The 26,842-nt window shown below is 34.8% G+C and overlaps 1 protein-coding gene across 3 annotated transcripts; it reads right to left on the reverse strand.

Moving 5' to 3' along the window:
- Window positions 1-108: 108 nt before the first annotated feature.
- LOC142353599 (beta-1,3-galactosyltransferase 5-like) lies at window positions 109-25,555 on the reverse strand. Of its 3 annotated transcripts, none has more exons than XM_075405885.1 (7): window positions 25,510-25,555; window positions 17,898-18,110; window positions 14,122-14,267; window positions 13,232-13,332; window positions 8,222-8,400; window positions 7,600-7,796; window positions 109-513 (listed from the first exon to the last, which is right to left on the reverse strand). In XM_075405885.1, exons 2-7 carry the CDS (start codon window positions 17,943-17,945, stop codon window positions 168-170), a joined length of 1,017 nt encoding a protein of 338 aa, XP_075262000.1. In that variant the 5' UTR covers window positions 17,946-18,110; window positions 25,510-25,555; the 3' UTR covers window positions 109-167. The 3 variants fall into 3 exon arrangements, with proteins under 3 accessions (XP_075262000.1, XP_075262001.1, XP_075261999.1); XM_075405886.1 differs by lacking the exon at window positions 25,510-25,555 and adding an exon at window positions 18,354-18,422; XM_075405884.1 differs by lacking the exon at window positions 25,510-25,555 and having other exon boundaries at window positions 17,898-18,176.
- Between the last annotated feature and the right edge of the window lie 1,287 nt (window positions 25,556-26,842).

Consider the following 26,842-nt stretch of genomic DNA (forward strand, 5'->3'; position numbering starts at 1 on the left):
TACCATGATGGGGGGTCTATAGGTTATCTGACCACGAAGCTGGGGGGGGGGGGATTATAATGTGAAAGACCCGAAAATTCAATTAATGCAAGATTAAAAAAAACAAAACCGACTGAAATGATGAAATTATTTAAATTGCACGAAAAATGAGGATGTAAAATAACAAATCAATCTGAGTTATGAAGGCGACTGTTAAGACTTGGTTGGAAACGTTTTCTCATTTGCAACTTTCTCTCCAATTCCTTCGCCATTTTAGCGCTGTCATTCGAAGACATCCTGCCATCTCCGGAATTCAACCCTTGACCTTCTTGGTCCAGAAGGTAACCTGGAATGTCCGAATTAGCCAGAAGTTTATGTGGCTGCAACTCCAAATGGATCTTCCTGTATATCTGCATGAGAATGCCCGGACTGACTTTGTGTACTGAGATTGATTTGCGAGGCACTCTGCGTGGGTTCGAAGCCGAGTAGGGCATCACTTCGTGAGGAAGGTCGAACAGGGTTACGTTGATGTACCTGCACACCAAAGTATTATTGTTCCCACGGACACGAATAGGCAAAGTTTAGTTGACGATAGTTTTAAAGCCTTTTCTTTTTATGTTGTAAGCTGTATAATTTTTAGGGAACTTTCTCCCTCCCCCATGAATAATCGGGGTCATAATCTACCGGGGAGATGAGATCGAATATGTTCTCCGCCTAATATTTTTTTCCAGTTATTTTGTTATATAGCCAGTTACTTAATGAAAAATAGCACTTGCGCTTTGGGTGTACCAAGCAGGGTACCCAGAAAAGAAATAGACGCATAGTGGAATGGGTAGGAGAGGTTTTAGGGGTATTTGGGAGAGGGTAACATTGGAGAGGCGAAGTTGTGAGGATATAGTAGGGTAGGGGATGGTGCAGTAGAGGGGGTAAGATGTAATTGAGGCTAGGCACAAGTGAGAGCGAGGAATGGGCATCCTCAAAATGACCATCGTACTTGGATATTACCACAGGTTACTAACTGCTATACAATAAAAACTAGGCGTTCTCGAAACATTACAGCTAAACGTTTAAAAAAGAAATCAGACTTTTATTCGAAAAAAAAAACAAAAATTAATTCATGCACAAATTTGTTTCAATTTCAGAAAACATAGCCAAAAGACTCGTTAAGACTTCATAATTCAACAACCGCTCTGATGGAGCGATATAGGCTAATACTGTTATTTTTCTGTTTGGCTAGCCTCATTCGGTAAGCATGATTGTTCAAGATATATAGGAGAGCAAAATTATGTAAGAGAGCAGATTTTGTCACCAAAAAAGAGTCCAAAAAACAAAACATAACTTACAACTTCAGCACAATTAAACAACGTTTCCAAAAATTATTTGTTGGAATAACTACAACAAATTCTTAACTCTAAAATCAGTGCAGATGAAGCATTTTTCGCATTTGTTTTTTCACTTCAGGTCCTAACCATTAAAGCTATATATAACCTTGTTCTGTGCACCACTGATAACTGCTGAAAACTAATTTGAGGAAACAAACATAACCAACTAACGTCGTTTGAATTGGTCGCATACGGCTACAGCCATTGGCAAAGTCAGTAGCTAGCTACGGTTTAGGAAGTCTAGTTTTAGCTGATTTGAAGCGGCGCGAGGAGAACTTGGCAGTAAGGATCAGGAGCGCTGGGTTACGAGTGAAACGAAGGGCAGAGATGAGGACTTGGGTGCTGTTTGGAGAGGGGCGAAGGGGGTTCAAACTCTAAGAAGTTCCCTTCAACTCATAAATCTAACTCGTCAACACATGTTTAACATATTGCATACTTTAAGTCTCTTTGTCTTCTTTTGAAGTCACTTTAGAGCACTAATCCTAAAGCTGCCAGACAATCGTTTCTAGGAAACATAGTTACCAATTTGCACCAACGTGGGCATGGACTACCTTGGACGGGTTGTCGTTGTTCATCGAGATGCAGAAGTGAAGTCCTGTATCCGTTTGTTCACCCTTTTAGTCACAAGAGCGATTCTTTCTGAATTTGCCGTGGACCTCAGCACGGACAATTGTTTGACTTGAATTCGACGCTTTACAACACAATTCGGCCGACGGCATTCGATGGAGTCGGACAACCGAGCTAATTTCCTCGGAGCATAAAGCAGATCCGACAAAGATCACTGCCCTTGGACCATGGCTACATCAAAGATCAGCTATTGAACCAGTCTGTCCAGTGGAAGCTCAATCCCCTTCTGATCCTTACTTTGGTGGGTTAAAGGAGAGGCCCATTCGAACTGTGAAGACTACTGTGAGTTCGTTGTCAACTCCCATCCAGTCCCCCACGTGAGAAGCAGCCACGAGGAAAACAATTCACTGACACCTCACCACTTCGAGACTGGAGGCGCTGACCTGAAGAGTCCCTGAAAGAGACGGTGGGTGACCTTGAAAAAATTGACCTGGACCTGGAGTACGTTCCGCCGCTGAACAAACGACAGAAGTGGACATCTTGCCAAGCAGTTTTTGCAAAGAGATGAAATTGTTTAGTTTTTCCAGGAGTCAATGACAAGAGGAATCTAGCCGCTGCCATGAGTAACGCGGACTTTCAATGGCCCCAAAAACATTGATAGATACTGTCAAGTTAAAACTCCTTGACGTTATTTACTCAACCCGTAGTGAAACAAACGCTTGTTTAACCCAATCACGCTTTCATGACAAGGTTCAAGACTTGAGCAGGTTTTGAAAAAAAACAAGGCATTCTTGAATTATTAATTGTTCCCAGACGATATTTTATGAATTAAATTATTCCCTCAGTTTTTTTATAAGGTATTATAGGATGTTATAAGATATTTATAAGATGAATTTTTCCGGCCTATCCGGATTACTAGACTGTTGAATCCATACCTTCCAGATTACTAAACTGTTGAATCCAAGGATTAAGTGGGTGGGGTGAGCTCGGCGGGTTACGAGCGGAACGATTGGCAAGGTTGAGGGTTGGGATGAGGGGTTTGATGTGCCGCAGTGGGATTGAAGAGAGGAGGTCAAACTCTATGAACTGCCCTTCACAACGTTAGATAACTTACTGCTCTCCGAGACTTCGGTCGTTAATTTTTATGGTAGCTCAAATTCTGTTGCACCAAAAAGTACTGGAGTCTCTGGATTTTTCCTTTTGTACCCCCGTACGTTATTCAATCCCCACCCCCCGGATACAGAACACGTGCCATTACATAGCAAATCATTATATAAAAATAATACACATGCGTCTGGGGTTTGCAAATAATATGCAGCCACAAAAATGGGGGCAAAAATGGAAAAGATCAGAATCCCATTGCCTTGATCTGCTACTTTGATGAAACTACTGGTGAAACTGGAAATAATCAAACGTTTTCTCTCAACTTTCTGATGTTTGAAAGAAAAACTCGGAGATGTGCTCGCAAAGTGTTGGTCACCGAATTTCAACTAGAGAACCATAGGAAAGTGTCACTCCCATTGTGGTAATTGCCTTCCCTCTAATTATGAAACACATTTTTATTAGTCCTGATATGGGTGTTTAACGACGCCTTATTCAACAAGGAGGCTCGGTAATGTGCGTTTGCACATTAAGTTCCGACTCCGCTCGTCTACATTTTTCACTTAATTGTCTAACAAATGAGGAAGAGATAAAAAAAATTAACATATCAACATATCGTTCAACAAACTACTAAAAGAATAAAACAATCTACTCTTGAGGGTCTATGAGACCTGTGGCTACCATAATATGACCACTAGAAAAGACGGCAATAAAAATCAAATAGTTACAAAAATTAATTACGACCAAAACTCCTTGTCCAACCACTAATAACCAAATCAAAAGGGCATCAGATAAAATTTATACTAAGACGATCAACCGGTACTTTTTGGATCAAAATATGGGACTTTTCCTCAATGCGACTTCGCAACAAATCGACTAGAAATGAGCAAATGCTGCAAAAGTCTATTAAAACATTGCTTTTTCTCAAAAAAAGTTTTAAATTCGAACTGATTAGAAACATTAGGCATCAAATGAAATCATTGAAAGAGTCTTTTATACCTCAATAGAGCGCGACTGAGGCCTTTTATCATCCAGGATATGTCATACGACAACAAAAAGAACGACAAGCACAGGCAAAATTTGCAAAAAAAATAACGCACGAAAACGATGTCCACCCAATCAATTAAATATTATGGTGATCACTAAAAACAACAAAATTTTTCGTATGCATTTTTTGCAGGTGACAACATTTGTAAGTCAAACGACGCCCATTATTGTGATATCGTGCGAACAAAAAAAAAACAAAAACCTACAAAATAAGGGGCAAATTTACAAAAATCACGAAAATTGGTTTTATGAAAACTGGTTGTTCCAAGAAGAAAGACCATCTGAAGAAAAAAACCGTTATGAAGAGCAAAATGTCTTTGAAAACATAAATGATGTGAAATGTATATAGACATGCTTAGCTACAAAATAACAGAAATAAAATTGGCAGATCTCAGAAATCTATCTCTTTTTTTTATTTATTAAAAACAAGTATTTTCAAAATTCATAGCCAACAAAAGTTTTCGATCAAAAAGAGTAGACAGTTTGTCTTGCAGTTACTTGGAAAACTCATTGCGACTGTTATTAATGAGACTAAATCATAAGACTACAAAACAACATTAAATACAAGCTAAACTAATAAGTTTCAAAAACAACTTTACGAAATCACAGTTTTGAAGCCATTAAATTTATAAGATATTCACCGCGAGAATATAACATCTTCATTTACGTCTCCTTTGATCTAAAGTCCACAAAACTCTTCTGAAACAAATTCTCTAAGCCCTGAAGACATCATTTGAATAGTTTAAACAAAAAAATATTGTTTGATTCAACAAAATATTTTTAAAAGCTCTAAATAAAGAGGCTAAGTTACGAAATTGATAAAACATTGTAAAATACGAAAAAAAACGCAAACCAGAACGAAAGGGAAAGGTTGAAGAAAACTATTAATCTTATTTCCAGAAATTTAATTCGAAAGTCAAAACATCCACTAGTTATTTATCGATATCAGTTATTTAGGTTCAATTGTTTATCTATAGTTGGCCACGGAGATCTTTAATTACACTATATTTGGCAGATGACAATAAATTAACAAATAAAGGGCAAAAATAAAAAACTCTACCAAATTCTGCAAGAGAACGGTGTCGCAGCCCTTCAAACCACTGGTTATAAAAACAAAAATTATGTTCAATTTCAAATGTTTTAAAGCTTTTTTCAGTTAGATTGGTAATTAACGTGACAATATACAAAAGAAACAAAAACAACAACAAAAATTGGCAATAATGTACAAAAATTAGAAAATTTTGTATAAAAACGTAGTACCAAAAGCAAGACAATCTTCTGTTAAAACAATCGGCCACAAAAAAGTTTTTATTCTATAAGGAGGAAAGGTTGACCTGTACTGATTGAGAATAAGCAAAATGTTGACTAAAATACTATAAAAAATTGACAACTTCAAAAAATCAAAGAAAATTCCTTAAAACAAATAAATTCAATAACATATGAGACATTAGGTAACAACCGAATGTATAAAAAAGGTTTACTTCCACCTTTTGAAGAAAAAATTTAGATCTTTGAGTGGTCAAACTTAAAAATCTGCCAAAAGAATAACAATTGAAGGCAAAAGACAAGAATTCAATTAAATTTTACTAAAACTCTTCCTCAAAGCCATAAAAACCCTTTACTTCTCTAGAAAAAAACTGTATCTACATTCGGGCTCAATTTTACATAAATTGTAGCTTTCATTAACGGAGCCGTGAATAAAAAATATTGTCAGTAATTAACATAAAAGAACCAAAGCAAATTATTTTGAAAAAAAAGGCAGCATCAAAAATAAAAAACCAGAAAGTCTCCGATTCTAAGAGTCCATGATATTATCGAACCTCTCCCTGATTTTGTCGCGCGCCCTGCAAACCGACCAAGTGTTCCAAGTATTTGCGAATTAGACCAATTGTTGTGTGGAATTCTTCAAATATTGAAAAAAAAATGCAAGTTTTAATTCCAGAAGACTTTCATACGGCGCATAAATGCAACTAGAGCTCTTTTTGAGATAAGGGAGTCTGTGTTTAGCTTTCTAGGTCACTAAGTCTGGCAAATTCTAACAAAGTGGACCAAAAAAGCTTATTTTGTGCCATTTTTGATGAAAAAAGTTTGAATTTTAAAAATTTTATCAAAAATTTTAGCCAAAAAAAAATTCAATCAAACAATTCAGCAACGTTTTTCTATCTCTAACGGTAACTACAACACTCGGCCGTTAAAAATTTTAAATTTTTTGACTTATATTAGGGAAATTGTGCCAAATCTTAGCAAAAATTACTGAAAATGTGAACAAAAACAGTCGAATGTTCACAAAATTTTAAAGCTCGATAACTCCCTGTAAAACACGAAAATCAAAAAATTTTTTAATTCCGTATTCTACGCTGAACGGTCTTTTTAATGATACCACTCACAATTCTCTACGATGAATATATCGGTCGGCCAAAATTGACTGAACAAAAAAAAACCAGTTGAGTATATAGTTCCTCCCTCCCCACTAAAGTGGGGGTCGGAACAATTAAGTAACCAAACGCCGCTACGCAAATTTGCCAAAGCATCAAGTTACTACTATTGGGAGGAACAATAGGAAAATAAATGTAAACTCGTGCAAAAAATCGGACTAACTAGGGTATAATACGAGTGCTTATTAGTGTTTCAAAAAGTTCGGCAAATTATATTTTTCGGGGACTTTTAGAGATACTGAAACGAGAGGAATCTGTGAGATATCCGAATATTGAAAAAAGTTTACAATTTTTGGTAGAGCCGAAAACTTTTCTGAGCAGGAAGAAAGCAACAACCGATACTGCTCCACTAGGAAGGGGCTGCTGCTAGCAATATGAAGCAATAAATATGAAAATTGATGCTTTCTATCCCAAAAAACTCAATATTTTGTTCCGTTCCTACAATTTAGTGGCAGTGGGCCGCAAAAGTTAATAGTGTTTGGAGTTAGTTTATAGCTTTTTATTTTATATATTTATTCATATTTTATATATTTATATATTTATACACCATGGGATATCAGTTTCTCAAGTTCCAAGACTGAATTATATTTTTGAAGATATCTACAGTCAAGTATTATTAAGTGCTAGGTGCAATCTTTTTGACCACACGCTGAAACACACCCGTTCAAATTAACTTGAACGAGGCTATGAACACAGCACGGAATTTGAGCAGGCTAAAATTTAACCATAAACCCTTAATGTCTAGATGGGTTTGATCTGGAAATAACTAATTACGAGTTCTTTTGAAAAATCCGGTTGATGAGCGAATTCAACTCAAAATGGGCTGTATTGATGAAAACTGAGCTAAGCTCATGCATGATTATATATAGCCGAAAATGCAGTGAGCTCAAGAATGAATTGAGCTGAAATGCGCTGAATTTACACATCCAAGAATTGAAACAATTCCAAGAATTGAAAACTGATTGAGATATATTATAGTAAAACCTTGTACATAAACTTTCTCATACGTCAAACTGTTTACTATCAGACCTATCAGTATCAGTTTTAACGGATGTAAGAAATTTTCTTAACAGTTTTCTTTTACTAACCGTTCAATGCATGCACCCATGAAAACGTCTTCCAGTTTGAGGAATGGGAATCTGTAACACATCCGGGCCACTTTTCGGGCAACGTCCGCTGACATGAAGTAGAAAGGACCCTCGCAGTAGAAGGGGAATGCTGATGCAGGGTACTGTTCCTCACTCACGTAGAACTTGTTCGAAGGGTCCCGAACCGGAGCCGCATTCTTGATGAAAAAGAAAATGAAATTGAAGAGGAAAAAAGGTAGAATTATAAGCATTTTTTTCAATTTTAGGTAAACTGAGTTATGATTTTGTTAACTTGACTTCAGAGCTTGAACTTTTGGAAAAAAACAGTCAAATTTCTTAAGCCGATATCTTAAACTCAGCGCTTGATGAATGTGTGACATAATTTGTGATAAATATTGCTGAATTTTTGAGTAGGAATTGTACTCAATTAGTTTGCTCTCACATGCAAATGAAAACAAAAATTTATTCATAGGGGGAGGGGACAGTTTTGCGATTTTCATTCAAGCTGCTGAGCTTAAGTTTCTATAGCAAAAAGGCAGCAAAACTTATCAGAGCCAACTTCTCATATAATTGTTTGTTAATTTTTGTGACCAGTCAGAGTAAAAAAAATAGATAAAACTACCTTCTGACACCTTCCCCCGTAACTTTGTTTCTGATCCACTTGAGACAGAATAGCCTCCACTATGTCTATATTGATGTATGAGTCATCGTCTGCTTTGATCACAAACATCACATCTGGGCACAGCCTGTCCACCCACGTGAAGGCAGTTAGCATCTTCAGTGTCAAGTTCTGGTAACTATCTGAAGAGCATGTGTGGACAGATTTGTCGAAGAGATTGACAGTGGGATAAATTCAGGTTGAAAATGTTGAATATGTGATCCGTTTATGCGTGAATTTTCAATCAAAATGAGTAGAAATGATGTCGAATTGAACCCAAAATGCAGAAAATGCAGTGAGTTCAAAAACGAATTGGGTTGAAATATGTGCAAAATTTACACATCTAAGAAATGAAATAATTCCGAGAATTGCAAATTGCAGTCTAGGATACCCCCACGGAAAAAAAACACCTAATTTTAGATAGGAAAAAAACTCCCAAGGAAACAAACCCCGTGGAAAGAACCCCGTGGAAGTAACCCCCCCCCCCCTATTTAAAATTCGACTTCTGGTACTGATCAAATATGTTCAGTTGGTCAGTTTCATATCAGGTCCCACAGGCCGCTAAGGTATGGTAATGGCCCAGGAGGCAAGGCAAAACGTGCTATATGCGCAGCTCTTTAATAGACAAGTGGGGGTTTATTTACGTGGTGGTTAAATTCTTATCCACAATTAAGAGGTTTTTTTCGTGTTTTTTTTTTCAAACCCGAAAATTGATTGAGATATATTATTGTAAAACAGTATCAAACCTATCACACCTTTCAACCGAGGTAATATTTTTCGTACATTGTTACTCTTGTTGTACTTTTGTGAAACAAAGTCTTAAAACTACGAGCACTGTTACTTTTAATTCTCTCCGTCCTCTCAACAATTTCAATGGTATTGGATGTACAGATTTGTCTATTTGTGTCCTCATTGTCTTCGAGTTGCTCATTTCTTTTCGACTTGAGATGAGAATCTTAACGATACAATTTCCACGAGGTGTAAAAAATGTGTGCAGCACAAAATTTGGAACTGCGTTCTTAAAACTGTGCCCTTTTCTATAGTATATTATGGAACAATAGTTACACTAAAATAAGTTTCTCATTTTATTTTCAGCCAAAATGTAGGAGATTAATCGTGGTAGTGTCGCTTAGTGGCAGTTGAGTAGTCGGCTCAATTCTACGTGATATTCAGCTGGAGTCGGTTCCGGCTATGCTTTAAGATCTGTTCACGCATGATTTCTAGTCAATAAAAAATCGCTGAAATGTCAGAGCACAATTTCTTCCTCGAATAATTTCACATTTATCCTTTTTTCACTTTCAAATAAGCATGTAAAAGTTTTTTAAAAAAAGATATTTTGTTGTCATCCTTGAACAGAATCTTTGCAATCGATTGGACAATGAAGTTGAGATATAAATTGTATGTTTCTAAATCAGCGTTTAGAGAGCTACCACAACTGCTCTATTTGTTCGACAAATTTTAGTTGTCTACCTTTTCATGTTTCACTTCAACAAAAAATTGTTTACATCAACAAAAAAAAGTTTGTCTAATGCATGAGTGCTGTTTTCCTCTTTGAATCGTTTCAATCGAATATTGCCAGTATCTCATTTTTCTGAGAAAAAAGCTTAAAATGGGACTCAGGTTTTTTTTAACTGACAAACATTGAATTTTCTGATTTTACTTTGAAAAGTTAATTTTAATTTTGACTTACGTTTTCATCTGAAACTCACAGAATTTGAGTGGAACAGTAGGCTAAAAAATTGCAAGTATCACAGTGGAAAACAGTCCTTTTAACAAAATAGATCAACAGTTGATCAAACGTTAGTTTTCACAATCCTGTCAAACAATGGAACATCAAGGCACGTCAGATGCTATATCTGCTCCAAATGCGCAGTTACATACATGTAGGTAATGTACACGAGTAAATAATAGGTAATACTGTGTTAAAATCATATTTCAATCTTTTATTCTCCATTCAGATGCATACTTGCTTTTTCAAGTCAAGAATTGCACTGTTACTACTGTTAGATCCTTAAATTTAGAAAAGTTAAAAACAGTAGTCAGTTTCTAATCAAAACTTTTTTTGTGAAGCACAATTTTAGAATACTTGATCCAATGTCCTCTTAGAAGAGGACATTGCACCAAGTATGTCAATTAGAGGAGGAATTTGGACAAAGTACGCCAAATTTTTGCTTCAAAAATGGAAGGTTCTGAAGAAAACCAAACACTGCTTTCAACTTATTTCTGAATTTCTTTTCGCACATAATTTGTTACTTTTGTTGTACTTTTGTGAAATGAAGTCCTAAAACTACGAGCACGGTTACTTTTATTTCTTTACGTCCTTTCAAATGTTTCAATGGTATTGGATGTCCCGATTTATCTCTTTATGTCTTCATTGTCTTCGGGTTGCCTATCTTTGTTCGACTTGAGATGATAGTGTTAGTGAGTAGTTAGAGCTCGATCCTAATTGGATATCCAATTCAGATAGGTTCCGGCTCTGATTTAAAGTCGGTTCACACATGATGTCTAAGTCATATTGAAGTGATGATTTTGGTTACGGTGAAACAGAAAGTTGAGCAAAAAAGCAAGTGGTTTTGCGGCGTGAAAACTGTTCATCTAATTTTGAAGTAGTGTGAGCAAACGATATTTGAAAACAAATTTGCTTTCTTGCTAGAAGGTTTTTGTTCTCGTGTGGCATTTTGACATGATTGTAACTGCCTTCAACAATTTTCCTGTCGGGTTTTTGTAAATGTTTTTCCAAATGCAGTCATAGTCCATTCTGAGTCTAGGTTTTTGTTCTTACTCAAAAAATTTTTTTTAAATGTTGCTCAGGACTTTTCCTGCGATTTTTATTTCTTCCTCGGGTCATTGGCCTTAAACGTTACAAAAAAAATATTTCACAATTATCCATTTTTCATTTTGAAATCATCTTGTAAAAGTAATAAATATTGAGATGTTGTTAGCCTCCTCGAATAGGATTTTTGGAATTGATTAGACAATAAAGTTCAAATATAAATTCTATATTTCTAAATCAGCTTTCAGAGAGTTGTTACACCTGCTCTTTTTATTTGAAAGATTTTTATATGTCTACATTTGTAGATTTCACATAAAAAACGCATTGTTTGTTTCCAAAAAATTACAGTTTTGTCCATCGCTTGAGTGCTGTTTTTAATTTTTCTAATTTTTGTCAAATCTTGTCAATTGACCGTTGTCAGTATTGTCAGTATTGCATGTAGCACAGTGCAAAGCAGTCCATTTAACAAAATGGATCAAAAGTTGATCAACTGTTATTTTTCGGGATGCTGTCACATAACGCAAGAGAGTAGATCAAAGCATGACACATGCTACTTTTGCTCCAAATGCGCGGTTACATACATGTAGGTAATATGACGATTAATTAATAAGTAGATGATAAGTACTGTTTTAATATAATGAATCATTTTTTATTCTCCATTCAGTTTTCGGTTTTTGAAAAGAAATTATTTTTTCAAGTCGAGAACTGCACTCTGTTGAAACTGTTAGATTCCTAAATTCAAAAAATAGACAAAAGCAGTTGTCGGTTTCTAATCAGAACTTTTTTGTGAAGCTTATTTTCTGCATGCTCTTAGAAGAAGACATTGCACCAACTATGTCACATAGAAGAAGAAATTGGACCAAGTACGCAGAATTTATGCTTCAAAAAATTGAAGGTTCTGATGAGAACCGAACCTTGCTGTTAACTAATTTCTTAACCTTAACGAAGTGCAAGTCCTGAAAATTACCTTCTATGTATGAAAAACAGAAAAAACAGACTGCCGAAAAACAGCAACTGTTGACCCCATTGACCTACGTTGAGATTGAAACAGTTAAAACAAAAAGAAAACCGTTGAAATTGAAACAGTTTGGACGAAAAGAAAACAACAAAAATCAATTGTAAAAAGTGTTCTATTTTGGTCTGCAGTTTCAATATACTCGATAACGATGGTGAATTGAGTCTCTAAATTGGCGGACAATATGCTTAACACTAAAAAATTAGCCGTATACTCTGAGGAACTTTGATAACTTACTGCATTTAGTCTTTCAACATTAAGTCTTAGAGCCTGACCTTTATTGATTTATCTGGTTCCGTTTGAGTTTGAACCAGATGTCAAAGATGAAAGTCGTGACTTTAGTAAAATCGAAATCGTGGTCGAAAGGTAAAACGAATTTCAAAAGCAGAGCGTCTTTACAATAGTCTTTGAGAGGCTGACGGCCGCTATTAAATAGCAGGGTTAGTAACATCTATATAGATACCCTTGCCAACAAATTAAGCGTTACTTTCCTTGGGTTAAGCTGTCAAAACCAATGCCAGTCCTACGCCAGTCATTTGAAAGCAATTCATCCTAACTTTGTAGAATACTTCTATATTTAATTTTCGGTTTTTTAATTTCTATTATTGGTTTCAATGTCGAATAGACTTCTTTTTTATCAGAATATTTCTTTTAAGCAGTCTTAAAAGCTGACTACAATGCTCTAAAGGTTAAACTTTGAAAAAGTGGATTCTCGGACGGCCAAAAAATTAACCAGGGCGCTTCAAATCAGTGCATAATTTGTTTTCAATCCATTTGCGTTTCTGTTGAACTTGTATAAAAATTTCAAGTTCTGATAAGTTATCTAGCATATAACAGGTAGGAAATTCTGTAAAAACGCTCATCACTCACCCTCTTCGACCCTCATTACGACCCTTTTCTTTTTGTTTGTGGGACCATCCAGACTAATATCATTGAACCAAACTAAGATTTGATGAATTTAGTTTTAATTTCTTCAAAAATATGTCTTTTCTAGATATTCATATTCTACCGTGCTAACAAAAAAGGTGTCTCGCAGAAGAGTTGACTTTTTGGGCTTCGCCGTGGAAGCCGAAACCGAAACACTTTCTAACAACTATTTGATAGCCCGTCATCAACGAGTGGATAGTTTCATATTTTGTCATAAAAGGAGATAGATATTGTGCACAAAGCGTAAACAATAGCCAACCAATAAAATTTCCAATGATGAGATCGTGGAACCACTTCTGCTCTAGTTCGACCAGTTCTTCTTCCTCCCGACTTGAGGGACGTCCAATAACAAATACGAAACTACAAAGACGCACAAGTCAGACAACGGTTTCTTCTTGCTAAATTTAGGAGTTCGAAAAAAGCACTTGTGTTCGAAAAAAGCATTTGCACCTATGAGCACATACCATTGCATTTACTGATCAGTGCAGGATCAGTAAATGCACCAGTAGAAGCGCATCCCCCATGTACATGCATGCATGGGGGAGGGAGATCTACAACATGAGCTAAGTAAGGGGAGGGGGGGGGGGGGGGGGGTTGAGGCTTCAGAACATTTCTTGCGAAAGAAAAACCACGCGAGTTCGCAGGTCCATCCTGTACCATAGATCATGCATCGTAGTGCTTGACTATTAAGCTCTAAATGCACTGAAAATCTTAATCTTCAACCCCAATTTTCTGTAATTTAAGACAGACGGCATCAACGTTGAGAAATCCGCTAACTTTTATTGCGTTCTATGAAGGAGAACAACGCGCTATGGAGAAAATATAAGGCTCAGCTGTAAAGCTATACTGCTGCTTTATTTGTCTTTATGAGCCAAATTGTCGCTTCACTTTTAATTCCTGGGTTATAATGTCTCGAGAAAGAAAAAAAAAAATTTTTTTCCAGGATTTTAGGGAAAAATCCTTTCCTTTTGTGCAACTTTTGGCCTAGAAGTGAAGAAAGGGCACATGCACAGAAATATATTTGTCTATTTTCCATAAAAGCACCATGAAGTTATTTTGTGGGTTAATGAATCAAAAAATTGTTTTAAAGGGTCAACTGCAGCAGTGAAATATTATACTCGCAAATGGCAGCGAGAAAGAAACAGTTGCCTGAATGTGAAAGCATGAATCTGCTTGTCGATTTTGTCGTAATTGAGATGGTTTGAGTTGGCCCATGTGGATCTGACAACCAGTCGTCTGTAATAGTTGCCAGCTGTGCTTGGGATAATTACCACTACGTGGTTCACCGAAGATATCTGTAAAATAGATAAACAGAATTTAAGAAAAAAAAAGTCGGCGAAACAGATCTGGGTTAGATTGATCAATTTTTTTATAAAGTGAAGGTTCTCTTAAGTTTATAAAATTTTCTAGTCGGTTTGCAATTCGACAGGTTTTAAAGGTGAATTCGCTGCACGCTTTCTCTGTTCGAGTTTTTGTCATTTTGAAAATTTCGTTGTTCCTTGTTTCTTTCGTATGTACTTCTGGTAGTTCGATGGCACTATTCTCTTCATTCAAAGCTTTTGAAACTAGTAATAGATCGTTAAGCTGGATAAACATTGGTAGTGGCAATATGTTTCATATTCGAAGCTGAATTTTGTATTCTGTATCTTTATTTCCCATTATCCATTTGACTACCTTTTTTAAAACTTTTCCGGAATTTGAAATTCAGTTCTTCCTGCAGTCAAGCCAAGCACGTGAAACCATACAGCAGTACCGGTAAAATTAAGGGCCTATATAATCCCAATTTCACAAACGTGTTTGCGTTAATTACAACATTTCGCTTATTTTCCATTCATTTTTCTCCTCATAAAAACCTCAAAACAGTCTGTATTGGCCAATGGAACCCGATGGAGCCTACATGGCTCGTTAGAGGTCCCTCTTATGATCCACTTTTTGCTCGCTGGAGGTCATTTAAGACTTATAATTGGATTTGGCTCACTGAAGCTGTTTTTAATGAGATTTTAAACCGTTCAAAATTGTTGATAGTCAGACTTTAGGCAGACGTCGAGTAATGACATCGTCGGCCGCTTGTTTAAAAATGCCTCGGACCTATACCAAGAGTATATCTATTACCAGCTGCTAATATGATCATCCGTACAGTTATAGAAACTTCTAACAACGTTTCCTGTTAACTAGATATCTTAATTCCTTGTTATATTTACGCGTAAGATTAAAAAAAACAAAAATATTGTATTGAGTATTAAAGCAAATACTTTGTCGGTAGCTGTAATAATATCTATTGTGTATGGCAGAATTCAAAAAAATGGAGGATGTGCCCATAAAAAATATGGGTTATACAATTTTCAGCAATTGTGAGAGGTTGAATACTTAAAAAGATTCTTCGTTGCACTGACTCCATCATTTTAGCCTTATGAGTTTCATTGCTTATCCAGTGTCAAGGGGTTTGTAATTGTTAAAATAAAAGTAAAAGTCTCAATGTAGATTTTAGATATTCAGTACTATCTACAGTTACTCGCAGAAAAGATTGTCGCTTTGGCTTTCGGATAAAATGCGCTTTTATGATTTCATCAGTTTAAAGTTTGTTTTGTTTTTGTTTATCAAGCTTCAAAGAATGCTGTTCTATTTTGTTTACGCGTTGAGAAACCGCATTCCACTATCTGTCAGTGGAATCATTAAATGAAGAGGCAGGTTGGAGAGCTGACTAATTTTAGACTGAGGTCAACTATGTGAAGACAACAAGAATAGGTCTATGGTTTTGCTGATTCTCTGCCAGGAGTTGCAAAGCAGAAAAAATTTTCTATAAGTAGAGCGAGGCTACTTCTTCGAGGTGTGATCTGATTGGGTTTCTACGTGAACAGAAAAAAAACTCGAGGAGAAGTTGAAGCGGGAGATCTTTTCCTAAATAAAAAAATTAAAATATTTAGACAAAAATAAACCTGATGGCTTGAATACTGGGAGTGGAATGTTCCAATTTAAAATTTATGAATGTTGAATCCAATATAGATTGACGTGAGCTGGAGTCAAGATAGTTCTAAATATAACCGAGGAAGTGCTGATTACGGAGAAAGCGGCTAATGAGTATTTTCGCAGCGTTTTTTGGCAGTGTGTGTCTACATTAATGAAAACTCTTGGAGAAGGCGTGCTCGAATGTTACTTGGTTTGGTTGTAAATTCTGAAAAAAGGTACTAAAAGTTTATATTAATAGGAGCTGGATAGATATGTTGTGGGTGGTAACTCTCGATTGATTAGAAGAATCCTATAGGCAAGAAAATTCGAAGTATCGCGAAATATTACGTGGAGGTGTAAATGCATAGGCTTTATGTGAGTCATGGTTACAAAAGTATACTTTACTAAAACGTATCGGAAGGCGGGTGACCGGACAATAGATCGAAAGGACAACAGATCGAAAACAAAAAATTTGGGACAATAGATCGATCTATTTTCGCTTTCGATCTATTGTCGTTCGATCTATTGTCCTAGCACCCGGAACGCGATAGGCGAATGTTAATCACCGATTTTAGAAGCTTATTATAGATTTTAATGCATAGTTAAGGCTATTAGCTGTAGCTAGTTAGCTGTTTCAAAGCGCACTTTTAAGCGGATAACATTGCGATTAACAGTTGGCGTAGAGCAGTTTTTTATGCGCGCACTACTCTTCATAGCAACTGTTTACTAATTCGTAATTGTGTTTCAATTCAGATTTATTCAATCAATCTATCTAAATTTAAAATGCAACAAGCAAGATTTCTATGAAGTTATTGATTATTAGTAGACATATTATTTTGATTAACAGAGAAATTTCAGAGAAAGAAAGTTTCGAGAGAGTTTATAAACTGATCTCTGGTATGATTTTTTGGTGACCTGATCTTCATTTCTTCCGCTGCTTTGCACTTCGGGCTGCATTGATCCTTGTTAAATATTTACTGGTCTCTCAAGTGTGTCCGTATCAGTTCACATGTTTCTTGGTAAGCTTTGAGTACATTTACAAAAAAAATATTGACACGCGAGCTATACCAATATAATTACTTCACCGCAATTACTTGTTTTCTCCTTTACAGGACTCACGAATTATACAAGTTTACCTTCAAAAAAATTTAAAAGTTAAATGTTCAGGAAATTTAAGTACATGCTACAAAATCAAACGTGTACAATTATTATCTTGTCATACGGTTGTTATTGGTAAAAAATAAACAAAATATGGGTTATGGTCCTAGATGGAAAATTCGGTTAATTTTTTTGAGAATGGTTGACAAGATCTCGTGCCATATGGTGAATAAATAAGAAACTTATTTGAAAGAACTTGGTTTTGAAGTGTCCTAATAAGGAAGATCTTTATCGAAATAGCTGTGTGATAATACGATTTCTAATTTATGCACAGACATTTACAAAATCCTTTTACTATAATTTTACCTTAACTGTTCAGGTGTGTTTTTCAGGTAAATTTAAGGTATGTTCAGGTAAACGTTCAGGTAGGTAGTCCCCCTTAATTTTTCAGGTAATTTTCAGGTAAAGTTGAGGTAAGTTAAGGTAAGTTCAGGTAAGGCAAAACTACCTGAACGTTCCAGGTAAGTTAAGGTATTTTTTCAGGTAAATTTACCTGTTTTATTTAGTGTGTAGAAACTCTTTGAAACCAACTAATGTTTCTAAGAGTCGCTTTCTAGAACAAATTAAGTATTGTGTTTAAAAAACTGATCAAATTTTAGATATACCCAGTTTTTATTATAATCCAATATTTGGTGTATATTGACATTGCCGGAATTTACGTTCGCCCCTCAACGACTGTGTTGTTTCGAAAAATACAGTTTCTTGTCATCATTGGTACTATCTGTTCATCATGATCTTACCCGTGTTACGTAACATTTTATACCATTTCAGGAACTAAACTGTTCTTTTTATCCGAACTTTGATTAAGTCTAGAAACGTACCCTGCATGCAACCCTGTTGTGATCCAAGAAATGAGTTGATTCTATCATGTCAATTGGATATTGCACTGTTTGAACTGTGTAGTTGTCCTCTGCTGCTTCTGTCTCAGGTCTATTGCTGCTGTAATGTTTCTGAGAAGAGGCTCCATCTTTAGTAGTATGAGGTTATTTAATGGGAACTGTGCCTTTTACAACAATGGGGTAAAAATTGTTATTCTGAAATATCGAATGGCCACCAAATTAGTATGCAATCGGGCTATTAATTTACAGGCTTGCCAAACGGAGTCAAAAACATAAAATCTAAACTTAATTAGCGAACTAAACAAATTTGTATTGCAAACCCATCCTTCGTGTGAAGCGGACATATGATAAATCTCTCTTGAGAAAATTATCTTATGTCCATTTATTCACACAGCGCCATTTTTCAAAAGAGGCCTAATGATTTCCCATGTAACTAACTGTTTATCGTGTGGCAGTGAAAAATTATTTCTCAACTGCTGTTCAAACGAAATAGAATTTTGACTGTCGTAGCTGGTTGATATGAGGGCCCAATGACCCCATGCTAGATTCCTTTAGCGCAAGCGCTTTTGTTGTTAGACCTCTTAGAACGACACAATCTTGATCAGTGAACAACTTCTGTGAAGCAAATGGCATCAAATTGAATCGCATAACTGAACGAATAATTGTTAATCTAATCAGAAAGGACACACTTTCACTTGCTGTACAGAAAAGGACGCTCGGTAATTTGAGTTCGCACAAAAAGTCCGACCCCGCTCATCCACATTTTTGGCTTAATTGTCTACCAAATGAGGAAGAGCTAGAAAACTTTCAAAAACCTACATATTGTTCAGCAAACGACTAAACGAATATAGTAATGCCGCATTAGATGGCCAAAAAAATTGCCATTAATGAGAAAAGACAAACTTTAATGACAAATAACAACAAACATGTATTAGACCCAAAACTCGATTTACAAATTTAAATGAAAACACACTAACAAAATCAAAAAAGCATCAGATAAAACCTAAATAAAACAAATTAAGCGGTGCTGCACTAAAATATCTTAAACACCTGCCTTCAGTAAGACTCCGTAGCAATTCGACAAAAACAGCAAAAAGAACAAACTTCAAAAAGCATTTTTCCTTTTTGAAGACAATTTTTTTCCTAAGTGACTAAAAACATTAGGTTTCAACAGAAATCAAGAAAAAGGATCATTTATTCCTCTTGAGGCATTACTTAGGGAACAACTGAGACCAGTTCATTTATACCTCTTAATAAATCAATTGAGACCTGCCATTAAGCTTAATTAAAAAACAAAAAAAGAGGCAGAAACACGAAAAAAAGCGAGTAGTTAAACAAGACAGTGTCGCAGCCGTCAAAACCATCAGCATTTCACCGCCAACATAAAAAGAAACAAAAAACAATTAGGCATTCTTTCAGCGCCAAAAAGATCTGGCCTTTAGAGTGATATTGTGGCAAGGAAACTAAAAAAAACAAACTCAAAATTTGGCAGATAATAAGAAACCGCTATTTTTAAATTGAAATGAGTAGTATTTAAGCCCACAAACTATTAGCTGAAAAAACACTTATAAAGATGGACTTTCAACCCATTAGCACGATGACGAAACTTGTCTTTACAGATAATAGCTTCATATTGACGGAAGTAAGATAAAAAACAAAGTTCAAAAATTTAATGATTTTTTAAAACAAATAACTTTGAAAAACATGTTAACTATCTGCTACCAACTTAAAACAAATACAAATCATCATGCAACTCCTTAGGTAGTCAACCGCGCCTCTTATTAGTCAGACTAGGTAAAAAGGCTACAAAAACGATAAAAAGTAACAGAACTCAGAGTTCAAAGTTTTACGAAAACACATTTTTGAAACCATTAAATTCATTAAGAGACATTGAAAACCATATAAAGAAAACATATAACCATTATTGTATGTTCAGGCTAAAAAATGAGACCTGTAATTAGACTAAATTAGATGATAACAAAACCAAGAGTAAGAAGATAAGTTCAAAAATACTTTTATTTTTTAGAAAGTATTTAATATGAAAGACAGAAAAACCATTAGCAATAAATTGTTCATTTATACATCGGGGTCATTGAGGCAATTATAAAAGGCACTGAGTTCTTTCGTTATCTGAAATATGTTGAACAACTACATAAAAGATGATAAGTGCTGGTAAAAAACAAAAACTCTAAACCATTTTGCAAGACAACGGTTACACAGCCTGACATCCAGAAAAATCCATCACAAAACTGAAAGTAAAGTTGATTGTAAATGTTTTGAACACCATTGGACCTGTCATTAATGTGACATTTCGTCAAGTAAACAAAAAGGAGCCTCAACAAGGGATAGACCTGTAAAAGTCAGTGTTCTATCAAGAACTGACGGTACCAAAGCCATGAAATCATTACCTAAAAAAACAGTAGATGAAGTTTACTTCATATGAAAAAAAAGAGTAAAGAAAAGTTTTTACTCAGACTATTGAAAAAGTACACTTATGTAAGATAAAAAATATGCAAGGTTCAAAAACTCACTGATATCTTCTGCAAAAACAATTTTTTTCAAAGTCAAAAGAGCCATTAGATATCAACTAAAAACATGGTTTGGTTTTAATTGAGTCAAATAATGACGCCAATTGGATTTACTCAATTAAGGAAACTAAGTTTAAAAAAACACTTCCCAAAGCAAAAAACCAGCTCATCCTGATACCGCAAAACATGTTATTTTCAATTAAGATCATTTTCATGTAAATGGGGTTTGATATAAATAAACCATGATTTCAAATCATTCCCGCTGGTAACTAACATAGAACAAAAACTTACGAAAGTATTTCAGAAAACAAATTGCGCCCCGATTTTTATATATAAATTTTGATTGTAAGAAACCAAGAAGAGAACAAAACTAGGCATGATATAGCTGCACGTCCAACTAAAACACCTACTTGCTCAAAATATTTGTAAAACAGATAATTTAGCAAATGGAATATTTCAATGCATAGAAAATAAATGTCGCATTTTGGATATATATCTAGTTAAATTAGCGAAAAACGGGCGTTTTTTATATTCAAGGAATTCCTCTTAGGAAGCTGAAATTAAACTAGCTCTCTTTTTGAGTTGCAAAGTATTGTGTCAGCAGTTTTCAGGTTCCTACTATGGGCAAAGTTTTTTGAAAAAAGTGCGCTTCAAGAAAGCAAATTTGCGGCCAGTTTTGATTTAAAAGTCAAAAGTTCAAAGATTTTAGCAAAGAACTCGGCTGAAACTATTCAGCAACCGTCCTCTATCTTGAAAGGTAAAATAATAACACTGGTTTGACAATTTAAACAAATTTTAGCAAAATTAACGAAAGCGAGTATAGCAATTTAAACAAATTTCAGCAAAATTGACAAAAACGATAAAAATTAGATTAAAAATTACAGAAAATGTGAATAAAAACAACGGAAATCTGTTAACTATTCACAAAACTTTAAACCTCGATAAATCTTCAGAAAAAAATCAAATTCAAGAAATCTTAAATATTCTACGCGGGCTTTTTAATATTACCAATCTCATTTCTCTCCGATGAATATATCGATCGGCCAAAATTGACTGAGCAAAAACCCATTTCAGTACTAGTCCCTCCCCCACTTAAATGGAGTCGAAACAAAAATTGCATGCTTTGGTACTACGCAACAAACAATAAGTTAACAAACATGAAACATTGTATTGTTTACAACTTTAGAAGACAGCAACTCTCTTTATTACTCGCATCAAAGTATTGCGCGGGACTTTTTTTAGATATTGATGAAGTCTGCGAAATTCTGTTGTAGAAGCTATGTTTACCAGTCGATTTCAATTCAGCTTATAACTCTATTTCTCTGTTTCACATTTACCTCTAAGTTCAATGTTCTGCTATAATCGTTTCCTTCCAAAATATAATTATCAAAGAGTAACAGATATTACAGCTAATAGGAAAAAGTTACAATTTGAGGAAATAAAAAATGCGTCTGTCCGAAGTACCAAAAATTTGACCGCAATTTCTTTGCAAGCCTGATTTCTCTTATCAACTGAAATGTGCACTCAATATTTTCAGTTTTTTCTGAGAAGCAGTATTAAAAGAAATTCCACTTTACCTTAGGGTGATGTCCTGAAAACTTCCTTCCAATTCTCTCGTTGCTTTTTAGCAAAACACTTTTATCTGGTGGCCGAACGAAAATCTCCATTAAAATTTTGGAAAGTCTGATTTACAGATTTTATTTTGTCTAAAATGAAATACAAACATTTGTTCGCATCACCATTCTCTGTTCTCTCTGCTCTTCTAATTTGTTCAACAACAAAAAAATCAAAATTTTATTGCGTGCAGCATGAGTTCTAAATCCTGTTTTAGAACAATTCGACCAATTGCTGAAAAAGATTACCTTAAATCCTCGTGTCGTAAAAACAACAAAGTACCGGGGCCTGTCCTCATTTTCAAAAAAGCAAATAGCACAATAAAACTGCAGGAAAAATTTGATGAATTTATATTCCTCTCTATACGGCTTTCCCATGTGCAACAACTTTCCAAAATTTTTAAAAATTTCTGTTTATGCGGGTTTCATGTGCTTTTTTAAATTAAGCTATGTTTGCAAATAGATTTGACTTGACAGCCTGATGAAATAACCTTAGCAATACAGCCCGAAGAAGAAAAGGTCAGAAAACAAAAGCGGACAAATATCTATGACGCAAAGAACGCCACCTTTCGAACCATGACAGCAAAAAACGGACAAAAATATTAGATCAAAAAACAAAATCTGAGCAAGTTGAAAGAGCAACTAAATTCTTTTTCTTTGCTTGTCACTGACATCTTCAATATCTAAAATAGTTCCAGAGAACAAAATTTCACATCAAGCAAATTTTAAATTATTCGACTTTTTCATATTTATGACGTTTCTTTTATCACCAAGATAAATATTTAAAAAATTTATTGCTTATAATATAGGTGCATCTTAAAATACGACAGTTTGTTGCCAAAAACTAGACAACGATAAATTGGTGTTTTCACAAAACCTCTCACCTCTACAATCAGAATTTTTCGGGAAGAATTGATTAGCAATTCATGAAATTTATTAGGCAAGAACTTCTCTGGCATTAACCTATTACAAATAAGTTATTCTAATTTTAGATTGACCAAATCTACAATATAATCCGGTAGTAAATTTGTTGAAATGGTGGTATTTTTAATTTGCCTCAACGAACGTTATGTGAATATAATAAATAATAAGTTTCTTGCACTAACAAGTGGTATTAATTGATATTCTTGATCTTAGGGGCGTGATGTACTACTCTATAGAATTTAAGGAATTAGTGTTCTTCTCATCCGTTTTGTTACTGGTTTTTGGTAATTAAAACCAATAATCGCATCTAAAAGCATTAAAAGTACCAAATTTAAAAGTTTTAAAAAGAAACTGAAACAAATTGAACTTTCTTTTGTTGCTAACATATTCAAATTGAATAGTTTGTAATCAATTGTGAATAGAAACCATTTTTGATCGTGAGCAGCCAAACAGTGACAAATAAGTCAAAAATGGTTTGCAAAAATGTAAAATTTGACAGCCTATAAAAAAGAGTATTGGTTGGAAAATTGGCATTACCAAAAATTTTCACCTCAAACATTCCATGCAATAACGAGCGCTTTACCACAACCTATATGTAACTGAAATTTCCTCGATAAAAGACAAATTTATCAAGAAAACGTGTAGGAAGTGTACCTGCTGCATATAATAAGTATATATTTCTAATTCTACGATCATCAATTTTTGCATGTGTGTCTTGGCAATTATTTAATTTCCGGTTTTAAAAAATGCCTTTTCGATTCTAAACCTACACAACATGTGCTTTAAAATATTAACCTATATTCCCCCTAAAAAGCTTAACAAATTTGCAATTTTGACTGGCGAACAAAGACGGGGTGTAATATAAATTTTTCTATAAGAAGTTACAACAAAAAATAGATCAGCTATAAAAATGAACAAGTGGGGTCGGAACAATTAAAACATTATCAACATAAAGACTCATTGAAACATACACAACGTTGACAATCACCCATTTTGAACGGAAAAAATTGATCATTTCTCAGAATTTGCACAAGCTGACATCATTTCGCAAACTGACTTTAATGAGACCACAACTAACTCAAATGACGTGAGATGTGGAAACACAGAAAAAGAGCAATAAATAAGTTAAGAAGAACTCAAAAATCAATGTGACCAAAAATTTGCTGCAAACTTTGTATGAGACATTTTTATTATAATTGACCGAGAAAACGCCGATGAAAAGTGAAAATATGGGCAATGCCGATTAGAATTTGGGGCAGATAAAATTAAACAGTTCCCTTTATTTGGAACATGTGTTTGTGACTGAATATATTCGTGTAACTCTTTCTGGAACTGTTTAACCAATTTCCGCTCCTGTAACGAAATACCATCTCCGCTTAATCCAGACATTTCTGATGATAATTTAGGGATACATATTGTTATACAGAAGAATAGGAAAAGTAATAAAATTATGGCCACGGTTGTTAACTTTACTCTTTTACAAGGGTGAAATAGGTAGAAAACAGGGCTGTTCAGCTTGTTATTCACAATTTTTGTACGGCGGTCGAAGAGTAATCGATCTGAAATGTTAGAAATCATCGTCTTTTTGAGATTCAAACGAACAACAAATAAATTAAGCGCATAAAAACTTTTTAAAAAATAACCCAGAAACACAATCGTAATGATAAAATTCAAATAATGAATTACTAAGGAAATAAAAAAATGTCATGAATGACGAAAGATAAACAGAATGAATAACTTCATTTCAAACATTTAAAAAACTAGGATTATAAGTAAACATCGCTGAAAACTATTAAACAAAACTTCATGAAAGAGAGCAGGACAAGCGAAGAGTATATAACTTCATTTCAAATTAGTTTTTTTTAAAAAAAAAGTAATACAATAAGTGAATCGACTATGACTAACTCTAACGTTAGAAAAAGATAAAATCTTGAGTCAGATCTATAAAATTCTATGCAATTTCGATGTACTGTTAAACTGCAGATGTGAACTTATTATGATTCAATCTGCGTTTCAAGTACTTCATGCTGTTGAAATTAAATATCTTTCTCATACTCACACGCAAACACGAATATAAACCGGACCATTGAGAGATGCATACTTACTTGTCATACTTGTAGACTTATAATATTTAGATTCATTTTAGAAACTTAAGAATATTTAATTCGTAAGTTATGAGATTAAGGTTAGAACACACTTCGAAGTTATGATTTAATACGCTTCGACATTTCATTTCGACCAACTATAATCTAACCTTTGAAAATAAACCAGACGTGCGTGTGCAGAGATCATGTCTATACTATCGATGACCTTTAAGAACTAAGAACGGGGTGGGCGATTACAAGTAAGGCATTTGATAATTATACTAAAATGGGGGTCTATAATTTTGTGAGTAGGGCTATAATGGGAAAGACGCGGAAAGTCAAATTGGACCGTAAAAAATTCGGGCAAGCAAAAAATCGCATTAATAAAAGACCAACAGGACTAAAATGATTGCTACAAACTTCGCTTGAGAGAAATTACTAAAACCAGTCTAAAGATTATGCGCTTTCTCTTTCAGAACCGTAGAACCCAGATAAAATTTAATGAATGCGTGGTCAATGTTAAAGGGTTCTGAGAACTATAACTTTTGATTTAATCTTGTCTCTTTTTACTATGTATTTTTCCGAGCAATGGGCGCCAAAGCTGTAATTCTACTTGATCTAACCGCAAAATATTTGTAACATTGAATAAAATGTGATTTATTCTCGGGGTTGAAAGTAGGGTGAAAACGGAATAACAGCACAATTAATATTTTTTTGTATCACGCCGCATCAGGCTACAGCGCAAGATATATGAAAAAGGTTTCGGGAATAAGCTTAGCGTTTTTCCGCTCACGGGACTCAGATTGAGATAGTCCGTTAAAAATTCAAACAAAAATTTGTCGACAATACATGGGAGATTGTTGGATAAATTCTTAAAATGAACTCGACCTATCTTTGAATAATCATCATTGGATTTTATTGAATTAAAAATTTAAATAAATTGAATTACCGGACAATGGCCGCAAAATAATCCGTCGACGCCGGCTGTTTACTTCTTATACACAAGAGATTTCCAGATTACAACGAATTGCTAGACTGCACAAGTGGGTAAAACATAAAACCCGCAATTTTACAAATCAAAACAAATCAGAAGTCATCAATCAATCAAAACAAATTAAGGAAATCAAGCTTGTGCTTGAACACTCCGGGCCGCGTGCATGAAGGTGAAACTGTAGACTCTTGTTGTATTTTACAATTTAAGATTTCGACAATCAAGTTTACATTATTTTTTTGCTGATCTGGAATTTCAAGATTGTTTTGTAATATCGAAGCTGTAAAGATGATCTGTTGTCACAATTGAGGGCATTTTTGGCTTCGTGAGTGTGTGTGTGTTTGTGTGTGTGTGTGTGTAAACTTGTTGTACTCTCTTCCGGGCCAGCATATACACCGGCTATAAGTTGGTAAATGTTGTGATCAAACGTTTGCATTGACGTTTTCGCTTGATACGTTGTAATCGGAATACTGTGTTGTTGAATGACAAGGATGTGTGAAGGTAGTCATTACTCTTCAAGGGGGCTGTGAAAATTGAAGTTTTATCGAAAAGTGTTGGCTGCATATAATGTAAACTCTGTTGGTGCGAAGGCTGTCGATGAAACTATGTGGGTTGGATTCTGGAGGCTGTAGATTTTGTGAAACAGACGAGTAGGCAAAAAAGTGAAAACCTGATGATGAAAGTTATCGTTGAGGGCAAAGAAACACTTTGAGCTGAATTTCGCGCAGTTTTAGGGAAGTTAAGGCGTTAGGGAAGTTGAAAATCTTTTATTTTAGCAGTTTCACCG

Source organism: Convolutriloba macropyga, chromosome 14 (genome assembly GCF_964194025.1).
Source record: "Convolutriloba macropyga chromosome 14, txConMacr16.3, whole genome shotgun sequence".
Classification (NCBI taxonomy): Eukaryota; Metazoa; Xenacoelomorpha; order Acoela; family Convolutidae; genus Convolutriloba; species Convolutriloba macropyga.